Consider the following 17,938-nt stretch of genomic DNA (forward strand, 5'->3'; position numbering starts at 1 on the left):
GATTTCTCGCCACATTTAATTTTTTTTACGGAAAGAGTGGATTTCTAACAAGCCCTTCACACCTAAAATGAACTATTTGTTTTTATTCGCCAAGCTAAGAAACACCCCTTCCAATAAAATTTGAGCTGTGAATCACGTGTGACGGGCTGCTACAGTTCCCAAAACCAGCAGATCAGGTAGTGCTAAAGCACAGAAAGCTGTTTATTTTAAATAAACAACTCTATGGATCTGAAGTGTTTTTACTTGCCAAATATTAATAAAATGAATGCTGTGACTTGCAGTGCATTGTATGTCTTTGTATCAAAATTCCTTTGTATACCAAAAACGTGGTATTGTCTCCTCATAATCATTATTTCTGTGTTATTGTTTAGTCATTAACAGCTGTCATTGGCAAGTATTAGCATCTAATAATGGGCCAGACCGCGGATGGTTTCGTTACATGAGGTGTTGTATTTCTTGCATTATATAGACTCTTTGGCAGTTTCAGTCACCTTTAATTAGTAACATGTGCTGAGCAAATGTAGATATACATGCAACAAGATGCAATCAGTATAGTTCGACCGGACAACATCTGTTACAACAGTCATTGTATGTGTGCATTACGCAGTGAAAAAGATGTTCTTAACATACATGCATGGCAGTGGCATTTAATCATTCAAGTCAAGTTGTCAAGTGGTTTTTAATTGTCATTCAACTATATAGAGTTAGTACAGCACACAGCAAAATGAGACAACGTTCCTCAAGAACCATGGTGCTACATAAATCAACATAGGACAAACACAGATCCACATGAGACTACACAGACTGAATAACATTTCTACATAAAGTGCATGTGCAAACGTGTGCAAAAAGTATGGGACAGTACAATAAATTACTAAAAGGAACAGGACAACAATAGGCAAAGTAAGAGACAGCGCAGTGCCGACCAGTACACATTTGTAATCGAGTAGTGCAAAAAGATGACACTTTCTAAAATGCTAAATGTAAACATAACATACTATGAAACAGTGTTCTATGGACATGCCAGTTATTGAGGTAGCAGCCAGGTATAAAGTGACAATGAATTAAAGTGCAGAGGGAGGTGTCCAGGCCCAGCAGGTTCAGCTTTCCAATCAGGTGCTGAGGAATGATTGTGTTGAATGCTGAGATGAAGTCTATGAACAGCATTCGAACATACGAATCCTTTTTATTTAGGTGGGTGAAGGCCAGATGCAGGGTGGTGGCGATGGCGTCGTCTGTGAACGGTTGGGACATTACACGAAATGCAGTGGGTCTAGTGAAGGGGGGCAGCTGGGTCTTAATGTGCCTCATGACGAACCTCTCGAAGCCCTTCATGATGATGGGTGTGAGTGCGACAGGATGGTAGTCATTGAGGCAGGACACTGAAGACTTCTTTGGCATGGGGATGATGATGGTCTTGAAGCATGTTGGAACGACGGCGCTGTTCAGAGAGATGTTGAAGATGTCGGTAAAAACATCTGCCAGATGGTCTGCGCATCCTCTAAGCACTCTGCCAGGAATGTTGTCTGGTCCAGCAGCCTTCTGTGGGTTGACTCTACGTAGAATTTTTCTCACATCGGCCGTGGTAAGACAGAGCACCTGGTCGTTGGGAGGAGGGGTGGTCTTCCTCGCCACCACCTGCGCCTCAAACCGAGCGTAGAAGTCGTTCAGCGCATCTGGAAGGGAGGCATCTTTGTCACAGGCAACTGATGTTGTCCTGTAGTTGGTGATGGCCTGGATGCTCTGCCACATGCGCCGTGTGTCGCTGCTGTCCTGGAAGTGACTGTGGATTCCCTATGCATGTGCGTGCTTTGCCTCTCTGATGGCCCGGGACAGTTTGGCCCTCAATGGCTGTTTGGCTGCCTTGTCACCTGCTCTGAAGGCGGAGTCTAGGGTCCTCAGCATCGCACGCACCTCCGCAGTCATCCACGGCTTCTGGTTGGAGCGTGTGGTGATGGTCTTGGAGAAAGTGACATCATCAATGCACTTGCTGATGTAGCTGATCACTGATGCTGTGTATTCCTCCAAGTTGGTAGAGTTGCAATGTGTTGCAGCTTCCCTGAACATGTGCCAGAAGAGCAGAGATGGCTCCTGCTGGCCAGGTTTTCACCTGCTTCTGAAGCTGATTTGTGCGCCTTACGAGCGGTCTGTATGCTGGAAATAGCATAACAGAGATGTGGTCTGAGTACACGAGGTGGGGTTGGGTCTCCGCCCGGTATGTGTCTGGGATGTTTGTGTAAACAAGATCAAGCGTGTTCGCCCCTCTTGTTGCAAAGTCCACATATTGATGGAATTTAGGGATCACTGTCTTGAAATTTGCATGGTTCAAATCTCCGGCGACAATAAACAGCCCGTCAGGGTGAGCGTTCTGCAATTCGCTAATAGCCCCATACAGTTTACCGAGCACTTCCTTAGCATTAACGCTGGGGGGAACGTAAACTCCGGTTATTATGACAGTGGTGAATTCCCGTGGTAAATAATAAGTTCTGCATCTAACAGTCACAAGCTCCAACAGCAATGAGCAGTAGCTAGAGACTAGCACAGAGTTCTTGCATCTTTCCGTGTTGATGTAAACACACAAGCTACCACCGCGAGTCTTACCGCACAATGCTGCATTTCTGTCGGCACGAAACGAGGCAAGCCCGTCTAGCTGAATGGCGGCGTCCGGATCTCTGTCGCTAAGTCAGAGGCGTCATGCCCATTCAGACTGACGGGGAACATTCCCCCTTAGATTTTTGAGCCAAGAGGATTTTGAATGGATTATTTGAACTTTCAAAATGTTGATAATGAAATCAAATTCTTATTGCATGTAAAAAAGAATGTTAGTGGCAGAAATCTTTATTCACATCTCAAATTCTGTCAGTTCAAGTCCAATCCAGTCACATGCGCCTCTGATTGTAGACCAGTTATATGCTCAATGATTTGGAAATAACCAATATATTGCCTTCTAAAGCAAATTTTTGCATTGTCTAATTGTCTAATCAATGATTTGCTCATCTGCCACAATAATTTAATGCATTTTAGTTATTTCACTTACATACAGTATTTATTAGATATATCATATTTTGAATTACTTAAATATAATTATCTATAATAATTAAACCATTATGAATACCAGTATTGAATAATTGTTATTTGCAGGCTTTTCTTTGCAAATATTTATAAATGTGATTTTATAGTAATTAATTCTCATCGTAAAGTGATTTTGATTGCACAGCAATTTGTATACGCCCCTGAGTGCAAGATGAGTCATCAACAATGTTGGTACATTTTCCCAGAAGAGAAAGACTGTAAAAATGTAGAAGTATACAGTATATAAAAAAGTCTTTCGGATGGGACGTTAAACCGAGGTCCTGACTCTTTGTGGTCATTAAAAAATCCCTAGGGCACTTCTCGTAAAGAGCAGGAGTTTAACCCCGGTGTCCTAGCCAAATTCCCCCCATTGGCCCCTATCTATCATGGCCTCCTAATAATCTCCATCCCTGAATTGGCTACATCACTATACCATCTTCTCTCCACCAATAGCTGGTGTGTGGTGGGCATTCTGGCGCACTCTGGCTGCCGTCGCATCATCCAGGTGGATGCTGCACACTGGTGGTGGTTGAGGAGATTCCCCCTATACTATGTAAAGCGCTTTGAGTGCCTAGAAAAGTGCTATATAAATGTAAATGTAAGTAAGTAAGTAAGTATATGGGGCCTTGGTAGCTCAGTGGTAAAGACGCTGGCTTCCACCCCAGGAGTTTGCTATCCCAGGGCATGCTGAGTGACTCTAGCTAGGTCTCCTAAGCAACCAAATTGGCTGCTAGGGAGGGTAGAGTCACATGGGGTAGCCTCCTCGTGGTCACTATAATGTGGTTTGTTCTCTGGCAACGCAGCTCAATAAGCCACGTGATCAGATTCGCGGGTTGACAGTCTCAGATGCGGAGGCAGCTGGGATTCATCCTCTGCCACCCGGATTGAGGCGAATCACTAAGCGACCACAAAGACTTAAAAGCACATTGGGAATTGGGCATTCTAAATTGGGAGAAAAAAAAAAAAAGTATACAGTATATCTGCTAAAAGTTTTTTTTGTCAAAAGTTTTTTACATTAACATAAAGATGACTCAACACTGACACATGTAAACGAAAACTCTAATGTTGATTTCATGGACTTTAAAATGGCTTAATAAGCTTCATATTTTCTCTGCAGGGTTCTGCGATGTTGGAGGAACCGGCAGACACAGCCCCTGCTCCTCAGAACAGCACAGGAACTGTAGACGATCTACCCCTTCCCCCACCTCCACCTCCTCCACCCGCCAGCAGCTCCATCCCAACTCCACCTCCACCACCACCACTCCCCTCAGAGGTGCCAGCTCCTACCGGACCACCTTTCACCAACACCACACCAGCCCCCACCCAGCGCCGCATGTCTGGCTCCTCCAACAGTAAGTTCTGGCACCATCTCATTCAGCACTTCTCTCTCCATGCACCCCTTTCCTTTGCTCGTTCTCTCTCTCTTTTATCTCTGTAGTTAGGTGACATTCCACCCAGTGCGCAGATTACTGATTTTAAAGGGGTCATAGATTTAACCCTGCGTTCATCCAAAGGTTTCAGCGACAAGAAATTTGTCTGTCCACCCTGAACACAAAACTGCTGTAGGACATGACACAATAACAGCCAATAAGATGTTGTATGTTTAATGTACTGTTATGAGGAGTGAGATTTTTTTTGCCAATGATATTTCACAGAGGCTGGGACCAGTGTCAGAAATGAACTTTTAAATTAAGGGGAAATATTTGCTCCCTGAATTTTCAGGGGCATTTGTTTTCTTCATATACGTCTTTTTTCCTAACCATTTCAAATATAATGTCTTATCCGTTTATGTAAAAAAATAAATAAATACATAAATGAATTCATTAATGCAAAATATTAAGACCCTAAAAATTGCATCATCTAATTATTTATTTATTTATTTATTTATTTTACATAATATTTATAACTAGAACTATACTAGAAAATAAAGAACTATATCAGATGTCACACACACAAACAAAAACATAAGAATTCAGTATGAGGACGTTTTTTTGCACCCACATTTTGAACTTTATTTTTGGTGACATTTTTTCCTCAAGCCCCCCTTCATTTTGGACCCTGAGCAGGACGACCTGGCAGCTCCACAGAAATAGAAACCTAGAAATTGTGGTCATATTGTGAATATTGGGGTCATGGCTGGTTAGGAAAAAAAACTCAGATTTAAATAGAAAGGTTCATTTAGATGGATAAAGATGTCAGTTTATCATGCTGTGCCTTGTTAGGGCATGGTGTTAAAATTAAACGGGCTGTTTTTGCTATTGTACTTTTAAAGGGTCATTCAAGTGAGTTGATGATTTTTAGCTAAATGAGTGACAGTGACTGCTGGCGATGCAGCAAAGTTATGCAATTGAACAGCGACGTGCCAAATATAAATGGGAGAGAGTGATCTGTCAGTTAGAGTAGGAACACATACTTGTAGTGACCATTACAACAATTTAATCTCGATCATTTTAAATTCCTCTTAAACTCTCTATGTTAATGCCTGCAGTTATATTTGACTGACCTCTTCACCTGTGAAATGAGTAACAATAATTAAAGGGTTTGACACTTTTAACACTCCTATTGTCTTTGGGTAGTTTTTTGGGTAGACCCGGGACAGGGAAAAAATATGTTATAAATACAACATAGTTTTTGGTACTGAAAGCAAAAATTGTTACTTAGTCAAGACCATATGTTTTTGCATATAACTATTTAAACCTTCTAAATTTTTCAATACAGAACGATACTTTTAGTGTTCCCGGTCAAATTTGACGGGAGAAAGTAATCATGTATTTTATTTAAATTTTTTAAAGAAAGTATATAATTTCTCCTACCCTGAAGTAAATTGATTATGCACTTCTTTTGGGATTTTATGAATTTATGAAACCTATTTACATACTGTATACCTTTCTCGATTTCATCATTCATTTGCATATGCACATAAGCAAATGTATGTTACTTCACTACAGTAAAAAACAACTTTTTGGAAAATGGTAAATAGCACTTATATAACGCCTTTTTTAACCTTAGTGGTTTCTGAAGCGCTTTACACTGTGTCCCATTCACACATACACTCACACTCATACACCAATGACAACAGAGAATGAATAACATGAATAAAATATGAGAATGTGTCATGTATTGGGGCATATTGCTGCCATCTGGTGTAAAAAGAAAAATAACATGACTTGAAAATCGTGTTATGACAATAATAGCCAGTAGATGGCTGTAGTGCTCTGTGCCGCAACCTACTGTGTAGTAACTCTACATTTAATAAGTTATGCATTTGGATGTATATTTAGACATTATCAAATGATTATTTGTCAAAGTTAAACATAGTTTTTGTTTTTACTGTCTTGAAGTTTTGCAATGATGTCATATTATTACTTACATTCAAACCTGACCTGGTGTTACATAGAAAAGACATAAGATAATAATTTTGTTATCAATCACTTATTTCAAACATCAAAATGTAAAAACTGAAAGTAAATATGAATAATAATAAAGTAATAATAATGTCAAGAAAATTAAGAGTAGTAAACAAATAATCAGCAATGGACAGTAAAAATTCAGTTAGTGTATAAAACAGAAGACTTTGTTGTTTGCGTGAGTGCATGTGCTGCATTGTGGGTGTTTTATGGTCTTACCTCCTCATTTATGTGTGTGTACTCCATTGTGACTGATTTCTATAAAAAAAATGCTTTGTGTTATAATGTCACCAATTCGTGTGTGTGTGTGTGTGTGTGTGTGTGTGTGTTTTGTTCTGCATTCTGCCTTCTGGCTGTGTTAGTCTAACTCATTTATTTCTGAGTGTGTGTGTGTGTGCGTGTGCTGCATTGTGGGTGTTTTATGGTCTTACCACCTCATTTATGTGTGTGTTATCCATTGTAACAGATTTATATAAAAAAAAATGCTTGGTGTTATACCGTCACCAATTCATGTGTGGCGGTATATTGTATTCTACATACATCTAAGTTTTCTACATACACCCTTTCATTTCCTATGCTCGGTCAATTCTGACCGTGAATATCAAAGGTGTCGCTTTTTTTTTTTACGAGCACTTAGACTTTTCGAATCGGTTCCAGATTTTTACATTGGAAAAAGTGATCTCTGTAAAAAAAAAAAAAGTGATTTCAGAAGACAGTAGAAGGGTTAAGAGAAATCACAATTTCAAACAAATTGGTCCTTCCATTGTCTTAACGGGTCAACTTTGAACTGTATAGGAAGAACCAGTTGTGACCTTTTACAGCTTCAAATATTTGTTTGTTCATCTTTGAAAACAATATGACCAAAAAAAATTTACATTGTCTTAAATTTAACCCCTATTCCCGTGCAGTTCGCTAGCTTTCCAACGTGCTCCACTGGGTTCTGCATCTTTCCCAAAAATTGCATACTTTCCTCTCAAATGGGTTTTGTGCACACATGCACACACAAAGAGAGTTTTTTACAGTTTGAACAGGTAATATTTTAATAAATAAGTTTACTAACATGATTTTATATGATAGGGTTCAATGGGCCTCCCAAAAGACCTATTGAATACAGCATCATTTTCTACTAAAACATTTGATGCCAGAAAGAACACCGTAACACTGCAACACATTTTTTGACATTAGTGGGAAGGAATGGATTTGTTGCGATGGACGTCCTATTTTGGCTGCTGGATAAGGCAACAGACATTGTAACTTTAAAATATACATGGTTGATTTTCTACAAACAACTTTTTGTGTACTCCATTAATGTTCCATTAAAATGAATGTTACTCCATTAATATTCAGTATATATATATATATATATGCTCCCATCTGTCATACACTTTGGAAGAGCAATAAAACAGATTTCCATTGGGGGTTCTTTAGTGGCGTTGTTCTTTAATCAAGAATATTTGCATTTTTTATTATTTCAATACAAGTAAAAAATGACCAGGAGGACAAAATGAGGGTGCCATTTCTAAAGACAACAGGATGGTTAAATGTCTTCAAAACCCTAGAGGTCAGCACATTAGTGTGACACAGTGATGACAAATACAATAATCATAGGTCACAGCATTGACAATTTGTGCTAAGTCATAATACTTTGCTTTAGCCTTTTTGGGGGCTTTCACACTGGGCACGTTTGCTGCGATCCGATTCTGAGTGCGATTATTCCCGGTGCCCCCCGCAGCATTGGTCTGGTTTCACACTCACTTGATTCTATCGAACTCCATTTGCGTTCATTTTACGTCATTACAAACATGCATGCTGAACTCAACATACTTAGTTTTTTGGTGTCATTATACACAGCAGAGTGAACGACAACTGCATATATGTGCGCTTCATGGCATAACTCATCAGATGTCATGGGGAAGGCGGTTTGCTGCTGCTAGCAAACGGCGTTATTTGAGGAGACAGCTGATTGCAAGGAATTAATTTGCATCTTTGTTTACACTGCACGCTTGCTCTCGCTCGTGTCCACTACCATCTCCTATTATACCCTATATTTATAACCTATAATAGTATTTATGTATAGTATTTATAAGGTGTAGAGATAGATAGACAGACAGTATTTATAGTGTTGATTGCACTTGTATGTCATTGTGATGTCATTACATTTGTGTGGATCCTCATGTGTTGTCGAAACTAATGATGTTGTCATCGGCTGAAACGCATGCGCAGGTTACTTTTCTTCCTGAACGAGTGCGCCCTTAAGTCTGAGTTGTTTTCACATTCACGCGAATCGCGCACAAGTTCCATTGCAACCGAACTCAGACCACCTCTTACAGGTAGTCTCGGATTCGGTACCGCAGTGCGAACCCTCGGTCCGCATGACGGCTTTCACATTGCCAATTTTTCATGCGAACCGTGCTCTGTTTCGAACTATGATTATCAAGCACAAAAGCCTTCAAAAACCCTAGAAAATGCATTTTGAAAACACCTTTAGTTTTCAATTGCATGAAGCGAGTAGCGCAGAAATTACACACCTCACATTTAAGTAAACTCGCACTTGCACAGCATGTAAATTTAAGCATGTACTTGCACTCTTAAACTAGTTAAAGTATTTAAATACTTAAGACTCAAATATTTAGAATGGCTGGTGTGTGTGTGTGTGTGTGTGTGTGTGTGTGTGTGTGTGTGTGTGTGTGTGTGTGTCACAGTTGTGAGCAAAACTATCAATTTGCGTTTCTGTAAACTTGGAACTTCTACCATTGGCAAATATGCAACTAATCTGATATCAAATGTAAAATACTCATGCTGTTGAGTCTGCAATCCTAAACCGTTTATTTAAACTGTTGTGGATATGTTCAGTCCAACTCTCGATATCACAAAGTGCACTCTGAGAGCACAAAATGGAAGACGAGGTCAAACTTGTGAAGTTCAAGCCAGTTAACATGAGATCTGGCGTCCCGCTTGTTCCAAACTTCTGTTTACAATTTAATGCGCGTGGGCTACCGTTACGTTGAAATTAGGTTTAGTGTTCTGCCATTTACCTAATTGCTCATCCACTGAAAGATACTAAACATGTCTTTGGGACAGGACATTGTCTCTCAATTGTCTCTCAGTGTTATGTCAGGGAAATGTAGCACTTCTTACCAACTGGCTGGCTTTGGATTTACAATGTCCATTTGCATGTCAGAGTGTCTGCAGATTAGACAAACCTTACGAAAGAGAAACAGATTGGTGAATACACAGACAGAGAGGTTAGCCTTGAAGCCCGACACCAGAGAGTAAAATGCCATCTGACTTTTTTCCTTCTTGTGCATCAGCATTAGGCGCTGGAAATGTCCCGCCCCTTAACTTGGATCTTTTGCAATCTACTAACACGTTGCCGTAGCACCGTTGAGCCAGTGTTTTTTAATTTTTTTATTTATTCTCTCTGAATGTGTACGGAGCTGCGGGAGCGCAACTGATGTCACGGACAAGACAGGCAGTCTGACTAATCTGATCCACCAATCAGAACGTTCATTTTAGGCACGAATGAATATTTGCTGACCAATCATATTTTCCGTTTCATTAAGGGGCGGGACATTTCCAGCGTCTGATGCTGATGCACAAGAATCACTGGAGTAAACATAATTTGCGCTGTAAATTAATAAAATAATAAAATTGTTTCCTTGCTAAATGTAAATATATATATATATATATTAGTTTTTGATGCTCTTTGCAGATGCTGAACATAATTATATACAGTAAAATGTATTTTGTTTAGGAAAACAATTTCACTATACACAAAGGCAGATTACAGTACACAAATAAAACAAATAAACATGAATTCTTATGTAGGCTATATATGGTAATACAAGAAAACGTGTTAAGTTAACGTGAACATTACTACACTTGTATACAATGCTTTACAGTTTATTGCATGTTTTGTATGTATTAGTTTATTAATCAGAATACTTAAAGTACTAAGAATTTTCATAGTGGCCCAATAAAAGGAACATTAATGACACCTATTCATTTAATGAAATACATATTGAACACCATTGTTCTTATTAGTGTACACCATGTACACTACAGACACCATGCCAGCAAGATATACATTTTTTAAGTTCACGTGGGACAACTGAACAATCAGTAATTATTTTTATTATTTGTTTATGGAGCTCTCATGCTCCGGAGGTTGTGCAAAATCTACAAACAAAAAAGAGATGCATTTTGTATTCCAGATTCTAAAATGTTTTGCCCATGCTTTGCTGCCAGTAGATAGTGTCACTCTTTAAGTGTGTTCCCACTTCAGTCCTGTTTAATAAAAAAATATTTTCAGTTGACCCAAAAGTAAAATAATACAGGTAATTAGTAATATAATATTAATAGTTTATAATAATATAATATAATAATAATAATATTTTAAATATTATTATAACAATCAAAGCCTTTCGTGGTTTAACAATAGCACTAGATCCCATTTTGATATTAGTATTAGTAGTAGTAGTAGTAGTAGTATTTATACAATAAAAACATAATTTATTATATTATTTATAATAACAATAAATATGATATAAATCATGATTATATTAATAGTTTTAATATAGAACTAATATTAAAATAAATTAAGAATAATTATTATTTATTATATTTATTTAATAATTATGTTAGTAGATTATGTTAAATATTATTATTATTATTATTATATAATTTTAGTCTTTTACAGTTTAATAATCACACTAGGTCACATCACGATACTACTAATACTAATATTATTATTATTTATATACTGCAAACATAAATTATAATACGATAATAATAACAACAATAATATTAAAAATATTAGTAATATAATATGAATAAAAATTATATTTATTATTATTATTATTATTATCACTCTCACGGTTTTAATAATCGCACTTGGTCACATCGTAATGCTACTATCATTGTTATTGTTGTTGTTATTATGTACAAATTAATGTACAAATTATTATATTCATTATAATAATAAACATATAATAATTGTATAGTAATATTAATAATAAAAATAATAATTATTAGTAATATATCATTAATAGCTTTTTTATACAAATAATAATATGTATTAGTATTATTATTAACATTATTAATATTATTGCAGCCTTTCGTGTTTAATAATCTTACTAGGCCACATTACGATCATTTTCATTTTACAGCCCTAATATAAATCATAAAATGTTCAGGACAAATATCTACATACCACAGCTGAATTTGTTGAAATAATTAGTGTTTTTTATTTAGTTTGAGTCTGCAGATTCAGTTATCATTTCAAAAAGGCACAATTATCTGTGTCTGTTTAGTGAAGAGTCAGACATGTTTTCAAAACAATATAGTGTTTTATTTACTAATGAGTCAGTTTGCCATTTTGTTTTTGTTCAACTCCTCACTTTCCTCCGCCCTTGTTTGTCCTCCCATCATCCCTTTGTCTGTCTTTACTCCACTTGTCTCACTGAACACCTGTCTCTTTCTCTCACTCTCTCTCTCTCTCTCTCTCTGCTGTCTGCTTTACATGGACACTTTCCTTTACACTTTGTATCTGTCCTTTTTTTCTTGTTATGATGCAATCGCCCTAAAGAAGGGCATCTGTCCTCTACGCATCTGTCTCCTTCCGTCACCCCTGCACCAGAATCACAACGCCAGAGGTGTTGTGGTGAAAGATAATGAAGACATTTTTTTTCTCCATTGTAATAACATGCATTGCTGAATCATGCACAATAAGACCAGAAATGTGATAAAATAAAATCTCATTTTGATTTGTTGTTGATTTCTTATCCTCCTAAAAATGCATGCTGTGCAATTATAAGCATTTACAATTTAGATTCAAACTATTAAGAGCTGCATTTATGAAAGCAAACCTTCCATTGATGTTTCATCCTGCAGTGTTGTGAGTGAGTCATTTGTACTGAATGAGAATAAAGGTGTGTAAACAGTGGGCGGCCTTATTGACCGAGCCCTGCCGTCATCGCATCACCTCCAAACTTCCCCACATCATGTTTTACCCGGCACAGCTATTGTGAACATCCTGATGCTCTTTTTGTCTGCTCAAACTCAGGCACAACTTCTTCTGTTTGCTTTTAAGTTACATTATGAAGTTAGATCAGATCTAGTAAATGATATTGAGCTACAGATCATCAATAAAGATTTGACAAGCCGAGGCTGAAGTTCATACTGTACATTGTGTGTTTGTATTTGGCTATGATGATTTGTTGTAACTAGTAAAAAATAAAGCTGGGTGATATAGCTAAAATATTAGAAATTGTACTGTGTATCATAATTTGTAATAATTATATGAATTATTATAATTGATCATATCAATTATCTGAATGATTTTCAACCTTTTGGCATTTGATAAAAATCTCAATGTTTATGTTTTTGCTCTGAAATGAGGAACTATAATTTTAACCAAACAGCCATTGTTGCCAAGTAGATTGAAACCTTTTAGTTCAAGAGTATGTTTTCCACACCGTTTTCCACTTAATGAACACAAGGAAGATATGTGATCAACACCAGGGCTGGACTGGTAATCTGGCATACCGGGCATTTTCCCGGTGGGCCGATGCACTTTGGGGCAAATCAGGGGAGGACCGGCCATCGGGAGAACCGAGCGGGCCGGTGGGTCGGCCGCAAATGGGACGACTGGGCCTTAATAATCTAAAACAAGCCAGCGTGACCAGAATAAAAAATTTAAAACAAACATTTCCTACTTTTACACACAGTAATTGGGGTGGGTATTGATACAGATTTCCAGATTCGATTCCTTTTCTCAAGCTCTCGGTTCGATTCCAATTTCGATTTGATTCGATATCTATTCTTATGTGTATATATTCAGTTATAATGTCCATTGTGCTTATATTTTAAATACATTTTACACACAGTAATAAACTGTCTACATGGTATTATTTGAAAGCTTAGAATCTGAACTTTGCATGGAACACCATCTCTTCTGCATTTATTTTACATATAATAACAAAAAAAAGGCCTGAAATCATCCATGTTGCAAATAAGCACCACCTTGAAGTAGTTTTAAATAAGTCATATATCAAATATAAGCTCTCATTCTCAGGAATGCAACTATACCATTTTTGTTGCTGTTCTAAATATTTTCAAAAGAATCGCAAAGAAAAAAACGATTTCTGTAAGACATCAAATACAAATGCACTGATCATTGCTTCTGTAAGCCCCAAATAGCTACAAACTTTACATCTGCTCTTACCTTTTCTACAAAATAAGCAATTTTTTACTCGTCTGTGAGGTTGCTTGTGTGAATAATCCAATGTTATATCTTGGATGTCCAGAAAAAAAAAATGCAGTCCAGCAGAAAAAGCATGCTAAACAAATCATTCGAAAAATATGTTATCGACTATTGATGTTATATGTCATCATAAAGGGGGTGATCATGACATCTAGACTGAACTTCTGGTCCACTCATAAGTTAAGATATTCAATGAAACAATGGTGGTTGGTGCATGAACTGAAAAGTAGACTGAATGTCTACGGACGATCTGTGAGGGCAGAGATTGTTAGCGCGCCACCTACATTTCAGATCTGCATATTGTGATGGAAGGTTATAGAGGAAGAAATATTTCTTCTAGGATGTGCTGCCATTTAGTGGAATGAAGTAAGACTTTTTGCTGGGAGATAGAGTGAACAGAACCAGAATTACATGCTTACAAAATTAGGACAACCACAAAAAGAAAGATTTTCATCATAAGATTGTTAACATACACAATATCATTAATGAGTTATTAGAGTTGTTTTCTTTTGGGGGGGTGGGGTCTGAAAATGACCATACCTGTCAACATTTGGGTATCAAAATCCGGGAGACCTCTGAGTGGGGGGGTTGAGGCTGGGGGTGCTGGATGACAGGGGTAGGCTAAATACATACAAATTGTGCCGTTGTAATAGATAATATGCTGAGTCATTTTTCCCACCTTGTCCGATAATAAAATCAGTGCGACACTTTGCAAAAGGCATGGTTATTGTTGATATGGCTTCGAGGAATTAAATTAAATTCTTCCGTCCAGCTGTTGTTAAATTTACATGTATTATTTTTTTCACCGGTGCACCACCTGAGTCTTCTCCTCCCCTCTAACAGTGATGCTTGATTCATTTTCCCTCATCTACTATCTGCACAGATATCAACAGCGCAACTGGGATGTAGGTTGCCAGGTTGAGGTCACAAATAGGTTGAAATTTGTATGACGTGTCAATTGTGTGAGTAGGATATTGTGGCAGGGTCGTGATTCTATACACCCTCATCAGGCTAATCAAGCCTCCGAGAGGGATAAAGGCCTTCTGCGGAGGATGGTGCAGGAGAGAGAGATAATTTACGGACATGTCCGTCGTGTGTGTGTTTGTATTTTGATTAAGTTTCTCATTAAACTATTATTTATATTGTCAAGCCGGTTCTCGCCTCCTCCTTGCCGTTTATATCACTTTACACTGGTGCCGAAACCCGGGAAGGAGGAGGGATGCCCGTCGCGGAGTCCTCGACACTGCTGTCCACCCGGGGAGCGCCGCTGCCATCCGCCGGGGGATGGAGTAGCCCGACCGCCCGGACGCGGTGAGCGGCCGCTGTCCGCGAGTCAAGTGGGGACTGGACTCCCCGACCGCCTGGAACGATAAAAACATAATTGTGTGATTAGTGAGCTTTTAAATTTGAGAGTGCACCAGTGTTTTATAATATTATATAGCCAACAAAATAATTGTGCATATTCCATTTATTAAGATCACTGGTTCTCATCTTGTTTTGCTGAATTACCCAAATTTAATATTGGACATCCTCTTAAGCTCTGCTGCATATTTTGGCTGCTGCCTGCCACACGTTCACCATATACACGTATAGTGAACTAACTGCAAAATATTGGTAAATTTTACAGAACCAAATAAAAAATTATTTTTTTATATAATTAGTTTATTTCCCTGGAGCTTTATGTCCCTGCAAAAATATTTTTTAATTCCACTAGATGGCAGCAAGTACTATGAAATGTTTTTATTTTTATCTATCACTTTCCATTACAATATACAGATCTGAAATGCAGGTAGCGATCTAATGCAGCTGAGCTTTCACCATGTGCTCGTCCATAGACATTCAGTCCATTCTGTGATGCCATGCACCTTCCCAACAGTTTCATAGAATATCTCGGCCTCTGAGTGGACTAGAAGCCATCAATTTGAAAGGAAACATTAACACAAAGTTAAGTAGGTCTAAAAATAAATAAATAAACTGAACAGGAAATTGTACTGCAAAACTCATGAATATGAATTAGGTTATGCACAGTAAAATATTATTTTAGTCATTCTTAATGACTGTCATTCAAGCACCCAAATAGATGTTTCACATAATATGGTAATTTAATTTCTACATCTGCCACTATCAGTCTTTGGGAGTCAGTAGATTAATTAATAGACTAGCACTTTGATTAAAACATGACTGACTGATCTAGAGGTTCAGTGTTGTAATTTCCCCAAATATAACTTTTTATTTTAATAAACCAAGATTGCATCTGTATGTCAGTGGATGGGTGTTACACTTTACAAATAAAATGAAATAAAAGATAACATGTATTGAGAGTTCTGTATATGAAAGAACAGCAAACTCTAAAATTCAGACAGGGACAACCACTCGACTCTCTGCACCAGCAGCGGGAACCTGGAAAAAAGTCAATGTGCATCTGAGCACACGTGAACGAGATGACTCAGCTCAAGTATACCCATCTGCCATCGCACAACCCAGCCATGGAACACTCCGTTTATATGAGAAATGACAGCTTTATAATTATCATTTATAAAGCTGTGTGCCAGTGTGCCCCATCAACAATCAGCACCTGGTTACCCCACACACTCTACATACACAAACAATATGTCCAAGAAGGCATCACAGTGCGGGACACGGAAAAGAGCGTGAGGGACGGAAAAACTGCTAACACTAACATCACTGATAACAGCCACAATGAACACTTATCATAACATTTAAAATAACACATTCTAACGCCAGATCGCCAATCAAAACACACAGACGAAATAGAAACAAATGAGATTATACACACACCTTACAAATGCGATTCCAAAAGTTGTGAGGACACGTCACACCTGTCTCAACTCATAACTGACAGCGAGGATTCTAAATCAATGAATACTTGGAAACAACAGAAACATTTATCTGTTATCTCTTTTTTTTTTCAATGTATTTCTCCATGTGGTCACTGTTGTGGTTGTTGAGAAAATAAACACAGAAAAACAAAACCTCAACCGGCGAAAGCCCAAACACTGTACACGCGCTGCAAAAGTAAGTATGTGATTGGCTGCTGCTGTAATCAATCACACGATTGGCTGCTGCGATTGGTCTGTGTTGTCATTTGTGCGTTCAGTGAGAGTTGAGGCAGTTCGACATGAATAAAACCCTACACAATGTAAAAATCATAACATACTTACATTTTATATTTAATACATTTGACTGCTTATGCTGGGGTGGCAGTGCTTTTTCTTAGGGTGGCATTTGCCACCCCATGCCTCCCAGTAGATCCGCCCCTGCTAGAAACTTAATCTAGGTGTTGTTGGGACTGGTCTATTTTAGTGCTATATGAGAATATTTTATATTCATATTTGTACATGATTACCACAGGGTGGCGCTCAGTTGCGCCACTGAAGTTTTCAAGTCTTATTTTGTTATTTTGTAACATACATGCCAAAGTGATGGAGATCTGTGAAATATTCAGATTCCAAGTCTTCAAATGGTTCCTCATTTATGTTTTAATGGATCCGTGGACTTTAAGTATAAACTTATTATACAGTCCTGGACCTGCTGGCAGGTCCGCAGAGTTTGAAGCAATCCAACACAGTTCCAAAATTGTGTATCATATGTAATGTAATCCAGCTCATATTTTCTTTTACCGTGCATAGTTTTGTTTTAGTTTTTTAGGCCATTGTTTTTCGACTACACGTTATGCAACCTGTTCATGCCTCTACCAAGTGACAGATGCGTTCGATGGAGTTTGTGCCAACAATATTGTATTGTATAAAGTGTATTTTGGACCGAGCATGAGCAGAAAGCATCTTTTCAGGCCTGACACTTGCAGTACATATATACATGCAAATGTGTGATGGTTGAGGCTTTTCCTGCTAATCCACTCAAAAGGGCATTGAGTTCAGCTGAAAGGGAGCGAGTCAGAGCAAATGAAGGAGGTGAGAGAGGAGGAGTGTCAGTGAGAGTGAGGAGAGGACACAAGGTTACATAGTGGACTTCCAATCCACCTCCAATTTGGCAGCTGTCTGTTGTCACAGTTGATTACCGCTCATCCGTTCTGATCTTCCCCAACTGTGACAAGCCACCGGCAGTAAGCAAACGCACTCTTCTCACTATTGGCTTGTGGATCTAGCTGCTCTCTTCTCGCTCCTCATGAAGATTTACATAATCACAGCAATGAAAAAATAATAGCAGGCCTGAT

The 17,938-nt window shown here is 38.1% G+C and overlaps 1 protein-coding gene across 3 annotated transcripts in view; it reads left to right on the forward strand.

The window, feature by feature from the left end:
• Nucleotides 1–17,938, forward strand: part of espn (espin) — a 128,545-nt gene that overhangs the window by 83,466 nt on the left and 27,141 nt on the right. For all 3 annotated transcript variants that reach the window (XM_052108420.1, XM_052108421.1, XM_052108423.1), the window contains one exon: nucleotides 4,190–4,424. In XM_052108420.1, the coding sequence (XP_051964380.1) occupies nucleotides 4,190–4,424 (235 nt within the window). The remainder of the gene's footprint in view (nucleotides 1–4,189; nucleotides 4,425–17,938) is intronic.

The sequence above is a fragment of the Xyrauchen texanus genome, chromosome 37 (genome assembly GCF_025860055.1).
Source record: "Xyrauchen texanus isolate HMW12.3.18 chromosome 37, RBS_HiC_50CHRs, whole genome shotgun sequence".
Taxonomy (NCBI): Eukaryota; Metazoa; Chordata; class Actinopteri; order Cypriniformes; family Catostomidae; genus Xyrauchen; species Xyrauchen texanus.